The 12738-nt window shown below is 40.6% G+C and overlaps 1 protein-coding gene across 3 annotated transcripts in view; it reads right to left on the bottom strand.

Moving 5' to 3' along the window:
- PEPD (peptidase D) overlaps positions 1-12738 on the bottom strand; it is a 193099-nt gene that overhangs the window by 46805 nt on the left and 133556 nt on the right. For all 3 annotated transcript variants that reach the window (XM_059481314.1, XM_059481312.1, XM_059481313.1), the window contains one exon: positions 11022-11099. In XM_059481314.1, coding sequence (XP_059337297.1) covers positions 11022-11099 — 78 coding nt within the window. The remainder of the gene's footprint in view (positions 1-11021; positions 11100-12738) is intronic.

The following is a 12738-nucleotide window of genomic DNA, read 5'->3' as shown; positions in this document are numbered from 1 at the left end:
GACAAGGAACTTGTACTGGCTCTGTCTTGAAGCCAGGCTTGGCTCACTGGTTTAAAGCCAGCTTTTTGTCATCAGCGCTCCTGGAGTCAAGAATAACCTTTAAAAAGTGTTGGAGAATACTTTTTGTGTAGGAGATTTGATTCTGGGTATTCACAGGAAATCAAGTTTTTGTTTAAGCCTCCTGTTCAAAAGGAGAGGCTGCAGCCAGCCAGGTAAATGTACTTACACTGCATGGCTGCTCTCCACCCAGCTGCAAGTCAGGTAACCATGGGCTCCCACACTTGCTGTTTCTCTTCAACTCTTCTCATCTTGTCTACCCTCTCCATGACTTTTCTATCATTGCTCATCTCGTACCACTGTCTCACTTCACAGGCTTTCCCAAACTATCTCAAAGATTAAGGGAGTTTTGTCTCAAACTCTTCTCACAGAAGATGACAAAATCCACCACTAACTAAACTTTGCTCAGTTAGAGTGTAATAAAAATAAATATCTCTGTCTACACTGAATTTTGAAGGAGAGAGGATTGCCTGCCTGGATCTCTACAATTCCACCTACAGAGACTTCAGTGGCTGTAGCAAGAATAGACAAAAGTCTGAGCTGGCTGGATTAAAAATAAAAAGAAAATAAAACAACTGAACACAAAAGCTTCAGTGGGTGTTGGTGCCTGCACTGCTCAGGGTTTCCCCTCACTGTCACACAGGACACAATCAGAGAATCTGGCTCACAGAATCAGAGCAGCAGTGTGCTGGGGGGAGCTGTGCCCCTGCTCTGCTGCTTCAGCCCTGATGCTGACAGAAAACCAACAACAGAGTGTGGGAATGTCCTCTCTTACAATGGTTTGTGCCAAGCAGACCTTCAGATCCATTCCTCTCATAGGATATGGAATCTAAATCTCACTGAATTTACCAATGAGCTGCATGCAAGAGCTGGTTCAGTAAACACCCATGTACACTAGTAAGATTGCTATTTTCACCACAGGCTAAGAAGGAGTCCCTTGCTTACAGCATTTATGTCTTGAATAAATCTAAGATGAGATCCTTAAGTTTCTGCACTAAAACAATCAATTTCCATGACAAAATATAAGCTCTCTTCTATCCCCATGCAGTTTGCATTAATGCCTTCTTAAAAATGTTAAGTTTGCCCAGAGCAAAGAGCCAAAAAATCTCCAGACTGGCTTGTTCACAGATAAATTCACCCCAAGTGCCATTCTCAGAGTTTCAGCTAAAGCAGAGGGATGTTTCTGATACAGAGGGGCTGTACACAAATCACAAGTACTGGGAACACCGTACTGGGCTGGGGGAAGGACCTGTGAGGGCTCCACAGGATGCAGAAGGCAGCTGCAAACCTCAGCCAGATCCCTCTGACAGTGTGCCAGAGAGCAGGAGCAGGCTCAGGGGAAGTTCTGATGACAGGGTTACCTATCTGACTTGTCTTTTTGCTGAGTGGATGAGTTCTTTTTTCTGTCTTTACTGCCCTACTTATTATCCCTTTTTAACAGATACATTTACTAAGCCTCTCAAGTCACTCTCTTCAGCAGTACTCTCTTTAGCAGAGACAATTTGCTGAAAAATCAGCAGAGGTGGCAGCAAACTCCAAGTTCTGGCTAGTTTCCATCCATGAGGAGCCTCCCCACTGCAAAGGCAGTATCTGGGGCACTTATGGCTGCAAATGACTGCTCCAACAGGGAGCAAGGAATCCAGAGCTGCAGGAAGAGAGGGAGCATCCAGGGAGAAACCTGGAAGCAGCTGCCTGCTTCCCAATCAACACAACAGCAGCAAAGCTCACAGGCTCCTCACCAGGATGTGTCTCACCTGACAGGGTAAGAACAGCACAGCTCCATTTGGAAGTCACTGAATGGCTGCAGTTGACTAAACCAGTCCATTTCTAGATGTCTGCTGAGAAGTGGGAGGTACTGAAAGTGAATTGTAAAAGTTTGATACTTCCAAACCAGGCCATGATTCTTGGGTGCTGGCAGTCAGAACTACAAGGCTTGGCTTCCAGCAGCTGTGTCTGGGCACTCTGACCTGTGCTGCCCTGACAAACAGCCACTGGAGAGCAGCTGAACACGTGAAGGGGCAGATGTTACTTCATGATCTTACTGTAAATATTGTCACGTTTTCTTACGTGTGTGGGCATGCTCACACACATGTGCCCATGAAAGTAAAACACTTTCAATGTTTTCCATGATGAAAACTGGGCCAGTGTCCAATGGCACAGGTTCACTTGGGTTTTTTGTTGATTGGTCAGGCAACCTCCAAATTATCAGTTCTCCAATGGAACACAACACACAAGAGCTTTAGAATACTCTATAGAAGCTGACAACTGAATGAAAAACCCCTGAGAAGAAGTTGCTAGCCTTTCCATGGGCATGCCCAAAAGCTCAAGCTAAGTGCACAGCAGTGAAGATAGCAACCAGTATTTCCAAAAAGGAGGCTGCCTATTGCCCAGCTGAGCAGGTTATTTTGCCTGTAAGAACATTTCTTTCCTGTTTGAAGGAAACATCCACTCCTCATGGCAGCACCTGAAGTGGATTGTAGGCAATTGCAATTAGGAATAGTCCTGCCCTGAACAGGGGCTCATAAATAAGTAATCAATAAGCAATTGTGTGAGTGTTAAAATAAACCCCCATCTGAGGCTCTACCAGACTGTGCCCCTGCTGTGGGCAATGAGATTCTCTGGACAGACACAAGGGAAGAACTGACACTGACCTGATACAAGCACTGGGAATTACCTCTGCTTCAGGGCCAGCACACTGAGGTTGTGCTGGGGACTTGGAGTGGTTTAAAAGCCAGGCAGACTCCCACTAAAACTGCATTTTGACCTACCCAATTCACTTCCCCACACCAATGAAAAGGATTTTGCTACTGAATTCCATCCAGCACAAGCAACATCCATCAAGAGTACTTCTACCACACTGCATGTGTGTTTGTGTTAAAGACCACCACAAAAAGTACATTACAAGTCCAACAGCAGCCAGGTTTTTTTCAGAATATGCTGGGAATGCTATGCTAAAACTATGACAGATAAAACTCACAGCTGACAATTAAAAAGACATTTCACGTACATTATAGACAGCAAAAATTACAAGGCAGACTATAATACAGCACTTAGAGAAAAGCTAAAATTTGTTAGAGCAAACACACTACTAAGACTTAGTGATCTGAGCTTTGGTGAATAGGCTTATTCTTATTTCTGACAGAAAGCAACCTCACAGTCTGAATTAACCAGTACTAACAGAAGCCATTCAATTACAGCAAAATTATTGTTAATTCTAGCAAATACATTTCTCTGTTTTTAATCAAATTCAATTTTTCTGAATTAGCATAAAATTAATATAGTCCATAGGTACAACAAAATGAAAAATACCTACACTTGATGAAAACAGTAAATATTAAATCAAACCAGAGGAATCAGGCCAAAGGAATTATTCCAGAAATGGATAGCCAGTTAATTTTGCAATCAACCAGTAAGTAGCAGCAATGTACTTTGTATTATTATTAGAAATAAAGCCATTACCAACAAGCTGTTTCAAAACTGCAGACTGAAAAGTTAAAGCTAACCATAATTTTTGCATATTATTACAGCACTGAACTTCAAAATGCATAAAAGTGCACAAGGCCAAATGAAAATACTGGTCCCACCCACATAAAATGGTTGAGCATTTACATCTGACACATGAACATCCTGAGATCTTACAAGCTGTGCTTTCAAGAAGTAATAAATACAATATTTTGTACCATAGGATAGATGGTTTTAATAGCAGACACTGAAGAACTTGGGTTGGAAAAAGAAAGACTTCTATTATCTGATGGAAAAAGAGGGTCAGTTCCTGTTTTTAAAATACAACATTGCCCCCACCTGGACAAATGAGTTTTGGTTCTAGGTTGATATTAGTATTGTGCAACTTGATAAAATACTGAGAATTCCAAAAAGAGTTTGAAAAACAGATACAGCAAACTTTGATCATCTTTTCTGGTACACCTTTTTCAAACTCACCTAAATCTTTTCTTGATTTACTGAAAATTTTCCAATATTTTCCTGAAATAAATGACAGCCTGAAAATATCTTCCTGAAATAATGATTCAGTCCTCAGAGAAAGTCTTACACTTATTATTCCAATGAAGAGAATAGTGCATTTCCTACAAATAAAGCTGTACAATATTACAATAAATATGTGAATATAGTTTCAATGCAATATCTATACTGCACATGCATGGTGTCTGCATATATAAAAGATAAATACATATGGATTATACATGAATTGACAAATCTTTTCGTTATAGAATACTGTGTATTATGCTTTGAGGTCAAAGAATTAAAATCAGCAAAGTAACTTTTATTTTAGCTGATAGAAGGCTTAGTCATGAACAACTGAATCTGGCAGGCTCTTGCATGAAGCCACTTTCTTCTGTGATATTCTTCACAGAATCACAGAATAGGCTGAGTTGGAAGGGACACAAAAGGATCACCCAGTCCAGCCCCTGTCCCTGCCCAGACCCCCCAGCAATCCCCCTGTCCATCCCTGGTGTCCAAACCCTCCTGGAGCTCAGGCAGCCTCAGGGCTGTGCCCATTCCCTGGAGCCTGGGCAGTGCCAGCACCTCTGGGGGAAGCAGAACCTTTCCCTGATCTCCAACTAACCCTAACACACACCCTGGAGTGACCAGCCACCCCAGGGAGGTTAAAAACTGTCCTTTCTCCCTTTTAGCCATTAAAAATAAACAGCCCCAAACATTCAACATCTTCCCTCTCTGCTTCATCCAGAACAAACTTCCCCAACTACCTGCACTTGCAGCCAGGAAAAACTCCCTGTGATGAACAAATCCTCTGAAATGACAATAGGAGAGTGCTAGGAGGATCTTTTGAGAGCACCACAGGTAATAATACAAAGAAAACACCAAAAGCTACATCCAAGTGCCAAATGGAAGGAAACAAACCCAAGTCTGACAGCTTGAGCAGAATGCAAGCATGTAGAGGCAGTGCTCCCAGAGGGCTGCTGAGTGTTTGCTCTGGCAAGGGCACGATGTTGCCAAAATGAAAACTTGGGCAAAGCTCCCTTCTCTCCACAGCTCTTCTTTCAGTGCCCCCTGCTGTCAGTATGATTCTGATGATTTAAATTTGCACTGGGATATTGAGGAAAGAAGTAGAAACAAAAATATGCCTCAGAGTTAAAGCATTCAGATAAAGGCTTTCTGAATTCTAGACAGTTTTCCATATCCCCAGCTCTATCATTGACTCAGCAAATAGCCATGCTTGTTGATACGGCCAAGACACACTTAAATCATTTAACATTATACAAACGTTGGACTTTTATGACAGATGTGTTTGGTTTTGTGACACTTACAAAGTTTTCTAGTACCTGAAAGCAATAAAACTATTTCCAGGTAAAACTTGTTTTACTGTCATCCACAGCAGTGATGGCACATCATGAGAACAGCATTGAGAGAGATTCTGTTTCACCAAGGACACTGTACTGTCATTGAAATCTATAAATTATTTCAATAAAATAAGTAATCAATAAGCAATTATGTGAGTGTTAAAATAAACAGTCAAATAAAATGAAATCCATCCTCTGATGATCCAACCTGCTTCTATTTAAACTTCTAAAAGCTAGTTTTATTTTATAAATAATAGATAGTCCCACTGTGAATACAAGGTTAATGGATTCTCTCCTAGGTCTGCTACACTTCCCAAGCAGTTGATGCTGGTTGTACTCCCCTTATTTATGCTTTCACCTCAGTCCTCTTCATAAATCACACTCTGGCCCTGGCTCCAGGGAGGAGCAGGGTCCCCTGCAGCTGCCCCAGCCCAGGTGAGTGCCTGTCATCCTTGGGGTCTGCTCTTCATTAACACTGTAACTGAGGAGGATATTTCAAAATGTTGATTTTTTTGATTTTTTTTTTCAGCAGAATAGACAATTATTTTCATTATTTTGCAAAGCCAAAATGGACCTACTAACCCCCAAAAATGTTATTAAGTGCTTGAAGGTCAGTGAACCTGCCTATGAGAGTTGTTTCCAAAGTGCTGAATTTTCACTGAGGTACATTTGGCAGATGCCATAAAAACACCAAGACCTGCAACCCACGACACCTGCAGGAAGGCACCCTAGGTAACAGCTGTATCTATTTCAGCTACATCTGATTTCAGTTAAATCAGGCTGATTTTCTTACATTTCTATTATTTAAGTGTAAGCCTCATCATGACGAATCAATGTTTAATTTAGGATCACAGAAGCATTTTTTATTTGCCAAACACTGCAGGAGCCCTGCTGATCAACTGCAACAGAACAATCAACTCCTGCCATGAGTTTGGCACGTGGCAATGCCAGGAAACCACAAAGTCAGCCTGCCAGAGCCAACAATGCAATAAACTCCAATTTTACTCAGAAACTACTCAAATCAAAACATAAAATATACACTTCAGGTTTCTAGAACAAACCAGCAGACTGCAAAGGTGAGCAGAGACGTCTGCCCTGCCCCTTGCTGATGCTCATTGTTGTCCCCTCCCTGCCCTCTCTCTCCAGCCAGGGTGTGACCCCTGCAGGGCAAGGGCAGCAGGAGAAAGGAGGACTCAAGGCAATTTGCTTCCATTATTTTTAAGGAAGCTTTAATTTCTCTGGTGGCAGATGCTGATTTGTTGAGCCAACACTTATCATTGAAGCACACTGGCTCCTACTGAACTGGATGCTGTTTCCCAGGGTCAGGTCAGCACTTCCAGCCAAAGTCAAGGATCTGTTTAGGAGAGCTGAAACCAGAGTTCCCACCTCCCACAGGGGCCCTGTAACCAATATTGACCCAACATCTTCCTGCAGTGTGAACAAAAGCCAGCTGCTCATGAGACATTTACCATGTGGGGCTGCCATTCTCTGAGCAGGTCTCCCAGGTGCACATTTGATTTGTGCCTAAAGGACTCAGCTCTCTACTCCTTCTATTTATTTGGGTTATTGTCTTCTTGAGTAGCAGCTTTCAATTTCATTCTACTCCTCACCAAACTCTGAAAGACCTTTGGTTTTCCAAAATGCTGGAAGCCTCTTGAGTGCAAGGCAGGAGATTGCAAACTACAACAAGTATTTAGCTTGTGACTCCACTTTCCCCACTACCAAATGCCTCAGTACAGAAACAAAAGGGTCTTGGCATCCCATTAGTAATGCAAAACCTGGAGAGGATGCAGTGAACCTCAGCCCAGGGCTCAGCTCCAATCCAAGCTGTCAGAGCTTTAAGATGACAGAAGAAAATCAGAATTTGTGAACAGCGTGGCCATACATCATCACTGCCAGCTGTGATTTGCTACATTCCAAGTAGAAGATTTTATTTAAAGTTAATAGTGAGTAAAAGGGCCAAGTGCCTACAATGGTGACTCAGCCTACCCCATTTATCTGGATGACCTTTATGATCACAGAAACAGGCACCTGCTTAGGGAAAGTGTTTGGTTTAGGGCAAATTGATAATTTCCATGTTCACCACAGAATGCTATAGTACATGAATCATTTATACAAAATACTGATTTGGTGCTATTGCAATATTTGCTTTTAATATCCATACCAGTTAAATATCTGTATCCTGAACACCTAAACCTCCCTAAAAATACTGATTTCTTTCTCTGTCAATCACAGTGCTTTGTGTTAGACAGCTATTTCAATATTTAACAGATTGAAAAGGATAGCCCTGCTTAGCAAGACAATGTGTATTAACAAGGAGTGCCAGAAATTCCCTTGACAGTCCTTTGTTTTGCACTGGGATCTTTTAGTGCTGAAGCTGTACCTATAAAAAGTGTGGATTATGATGCACTCTCAGAGATATAATTCCATACCAGCTTCTTACAGAAGCAATAAACCCACTTGATACAGGTTAATTTAAGAAAAAAACATTTTAAAGCCAGGCTTTTCTAAACCTTCCACAGCTTTTGACAAAGAAGTCAGAATAACAGCCTTAAAAAAGAAATAAAAATGCAATAGCACAAGTGTTTTGGCCTATGATCTTCTTTGAACAATTAAATCCTTGTTACTTACACTTTCTAAAAAGCCAGTGATGCATGCACTCAAGCATTTCACAGAAGCAAAGCCTTAGTTTTCCAAATGTGTTTTTTCTAATATTCAGGTGCTTAGTTGACTTATTTATGATACTTACTGCACTGCTTTGTACATAAAAATACTGAGCTGCACATTTCTGCAAAACCCATGAATGTTATTCATATCCAGCAAGTAATGTTAAGAAAAAGACATGAAATTCTACAGAATAATTTATTAAAAATCACACCAAATTCCCACTCTCCCAATTCTATTACACACAACTCTATGAATAGTTAGATCAATGTTATGCCAAAACGCTGGCAGAAACAGAAATAACCCTTAAAATACTCTTTTTCATCAAGAATAAAAGTCTATTTTTTCTCCATGTTCAGGGCTTTCTAACACTATCCAACAGAGGGCTCCCCATAGCTATTAAAAAGCTTAATTGAAAGCCAATATACAAATGCTAATAGACAAAGACAAATCAGCACACTGTCATTTTAATGCCTCCTCTGTATGCACACACACACCCTTCCACACCCAAATTAGACATTTGTGAAGTCCCACAGTGAAACCACTCAGAATTTGTATGCTGCTCATGCATGCTGCACCTCAAGACTTTTTCTGAATCATTATTTTTAACTCTGGAAAATAAGTGTGTTTTTAAATTGTCTTTACAGAAATTAAATCACTTTTTCTTATTATTGCTTTATTCCCCCTTGAGATAAATGCTAAGAAGCCAATGTGGAGCAGAGTCTGCTCTTTGAGTGCCAGCCAGGGAAGGGCAGGGCAGTGGCTGGAGCCTGGCAGGTGCTCATGTGTCACATTCACATCCTCTGAAAAATCCCTTTGCCCAGGATTTTGCTCCTGGGAAGCTGAGAATCATCAGAGGAAAAGGAAAACAATAATTATCTGATTTGCTTCTCTTGCGTTTTGCTGCTTTGGAATGTGTTTGGAGATTGTTTACCCACAGGTGATTGTTTCATTGGTTTCATGGTTTTGATTCTTTGGCCAATCAGGGCCAAGCTGTGTCAGGACTCTGGAAAGAGTCACGAGTTTTCATTATTATCTTTTCAGCCTTCTGTAAGTATCCTTTCTGTATTCTTTAGTATAGTTTAGTATAGTATTCTTTATTATAATATAGTATCATAAAGTAATAAATTAGCCTTCTGAGAGCATGGAGTCAGATTTATCATTCCTCCCTACCACGGGCACCCCACAAATACAACACTCCTGCCTCTGAGGCAGCCTTTGCTGGCACCTGAAAATGTCTTCACCAAGAGCAGGAGGTTATTGCAGACCCTGTCACACCTTGTCTCTTTGTGGAGGCACAGGTGCTGCTCAGCAGTTTGAAACCCTGAAGTAATTGATGTATTTGGTAGGTTATGGTTTCCTGACACTGAGATACCTGAGGCTGATAAAACCAAACATATTTTAAAGACTTTTCCAGTACTGCAGAAAAGAAGGGTTTGCAAAGAGTCCTGTATGAACTCTTGTGGTTTAAGGAGGACTACAGCCGTGCACTGAATTGTCCTTGGGGACTGTAAGCGAAAGATTCCTGCACACACCCCTCACCCTGAGGTCTCCCTCAGTGTTAAAGACCTAAGTTTTAAATCTGGGATATGATAATGCTCTGTGGCATTATCTTCTCTCTCTCATATCTTCTCTCAGTAGCACATGCTGTGATTTCCTGTATGCTACACACCTTCCTTTTGAAATTTAATTGAATGACACAGCTGATACACTTTTATGTTGGTATGTCCTTCCTGATCAAAAAATGCTCATAGCATATTATCTACTCAAACACAACATAATCACAAATCAAAATATTGCCCTGCAATACTAAATTAACTTTAGTATTTGATGGGTTTAGTAAGATATTAACCACAGATGAAGATAATACATAAACTATTGTACAAGAAGCTTTTTAAAAAGTTTTTACAGTATTATAAAGAAATTACCTATCTGTAATTCCATAAGTTCACTGTGCAGCACCTGAAGGTGCCTGGAACTTTAGCCAACCAGGCATATTTTTTAACTTCTGAGATTCAATTTGTTTTCCATAATAGGTTTTGAGCTTATCAATGATAATACTAATTTGCTTTTCTTCTGCATTTACATTCCACTGTGAAAATAGATACCTACACTCCTCCTGCACAGGCTACAAAGGTAATTCTATACAATTCCTCCACTGAATGTCAGTGATTAACTCCTCCAAAACTAGTTCTGCATTTTTATAAAAAAAGGCGTTTTGACCCATGTCTTTGGAGGTGAAGTGTGAAAGTTATGATTTTATATATTACACATCAGACAAATAGGCAAATAGACAAATAGTATTTCAATTTATGGGAATGTATTTGGTGCTTCATTCACTCTGCTCTCACCTGCAGGATACTGCAAACCATGTGGACATGCAGTACACATAGAGAAAACTTCATGGGATTTGCAGCTGTATTACACATCACTAAACTCTAAGGAAATCTTTATAGCGAGTTTTTGGCACATCACAGAACAAGAAGCACCATTCCCTGACCTGGGTTTGATCTCTTCACATATTTTAATCTCTATATCTTGTGGGGTGTCTGTGTGCACATAGGCATTAGTAATATCTAATCCATTCTGCAATTTGATGCAATTCTCTAAAAGTAGCCAACACTCTCCACCCCACCACCAGAGCTGAGGTTTGGATCTGAGGTCCAAGAGCAAACTCAAATGATGAATTTTCTAACTGCCCTTGTACTTAGAATACAGCAATGTCTTAAACTCAATTCTAAGTGCCTCTGGTTCAGAAGTGTTTGAAACAATAACTGCTTCTCCCTTTCAACCGGAGATGCAGATGTACAGAACCTTTGGAAGAAACCAGAATAATCTGACATGCAAAGCTCCCTTTTATTTTAAAGATTTAGACTTTTTATCAGTATGCAGTCATCCTTTTTCTAAGGGTACAGACAATTCCTGTATGGAAACAGCAGTGGCAAAACAAAAATACCAAACAATCTGTAACCCTTTACTTACCACAAGTCTCCATCTTCAATAGTTTTATCATTTGGGGCTCCAGCATGGCCATAGTGCAAAACAGATGAGTTCTCCCCACTGATGGGCAAACAGAAAATTGGCACAATTAGTGGAAGAAACATTAACACACACATTTATATGACATAAGAAGGAGCTCTGTAAGCATCAGTGCATTCACACAAAAAGCAGCCTGTGAGAGCTGTCCCAGTCCCTGCCTGGTGTGGCTGCAGTAACCATCCCAGCATTTGTGCAGCAGAGCTGGGCACAGCTCAGATCAACATTTCCTATGTCCATAACAGTGTAAAGGAAAGAATTATGTGCAAGTAAATTACCAATTTACACCCATTTATTATTTTCTGATGGGTTTTGTTGTTGTTGTTTTTATTTTTTAAATTACTTAGTGCTATTTTTCCCTATTCAAGGTTAAGTAGTCTGAGGCATAAAACAAACTAACTTCCACTGGGGTAAAATCAGACATTTGAAACACTCTGGGAATCACTGGGACAGGAGGAATTGAGCTGTTTGAGGGAACAGCTCCAGCTGCCCCCTGGCATGGCCACAGGTGGGCTCTGCTGCAGGGATGCACTGCTTGGGGAACATTCCCAGCTCACAATGCCAGCAGCAGGAGCAGGGATCAAAACTGTCACTCTCTTCTTACCTGCTGTTGAAAAATCACATTGCAAAGAAAAGATTTTTATTCCTGGAAACCTTTCAGAGTAAACTGCTGATTCACAAGAATAAAACAGCTCCAGAGAAGGATGGACACTTGTTCTGTTGTTCTGAAGTTCCATGATCCACTAAGTGACCTACATTTGGCCTTGGCATCCTCTCTTGCCTACTGATATTCCTCTGGGTCTATAAAATGTCAGTTAAAAGGCTGATAAAGATCGCAAGCTCTACCTATTTTTCTTTTACTGTTCTCCTCAGAGAGATGCTCTTGTTTTTTGTCTTCAAAAAGCTGGAAGAATTACATCACACCCAAAAATACCCATGTTGGGACAGGGTTACTGCAGCTTCTCTCCAACCCCTGCAGCTCACTTGCCAGGCTGCACCTCAGCTTTAATCAAAACCTTTCACTGGTCACCCTGCTCAAATTTGGTTCTTTCAAGCTGTGATGCTGGAACAGCTTTGTATCTTGGATGTCAGGAATCTGAGGCTCAATTTCAATCAATCTTTTGTTGTGTCTGGAGTAAATGTGACATCTGACACACTTCTCATCTTAGACTTCTGATGTGTGCAATTACAAAAACAGTGAGCATGCACTGTATCCAAAAAGAGATTACCTTCAAGACACATTAAGTACTTGTGATAAAAGATCATCAGTCATACAGATAATTTCATAAACAATGATCATGGAGTAGAAAGCAGAAAGTTACTGCAGGCTCCCTGTCTAAATTGGCTGGACTGTGTCCCTGGAAGTATTTAATAATACATGTAGCTGTGGCACAGCTGTGGACACAGTTTAGCAGTGAACTTGGCTCTGTTGGGTTAATGGATGGACTGGATGATCTCAGAGGGTTCTTACAACCTGAATAATTCTACATTGATATTTTGAAAACAGTAAGTATTTATTATTAAGTATTTTTAAACTATTTAATAAGACAGCGAAAGGTGATATTTCAGAATGACAGGGATGATTTTCTGATACAAAGTGTACTTCATAAAATTATACACACTCCAAACAGAAAAATTTAGAACAGTTAAAAGTTGTTAAATC

The sequence above is a fragment of the Ammospiza nelsoni genome, chromosome 13, assembly GCF_027579445.1.
Source record: "Ammospiza nelsoni isolate bAmmNel1 chromosome 13, bAmmNel1.pri, whole genome shotgun sequence".
Taxonomy (NCBI): Eukaryota; Metazoa; Chordata; class Aves; order Passeriformes; family Passerellidae; genus Ammospiza; species Ammospiza nelsoni.
The sequence above is the reverse complement of the archived record's forward strand: the minus strand, read 5'-3'. Positions and strand labels throughout refer to the sequence as shown.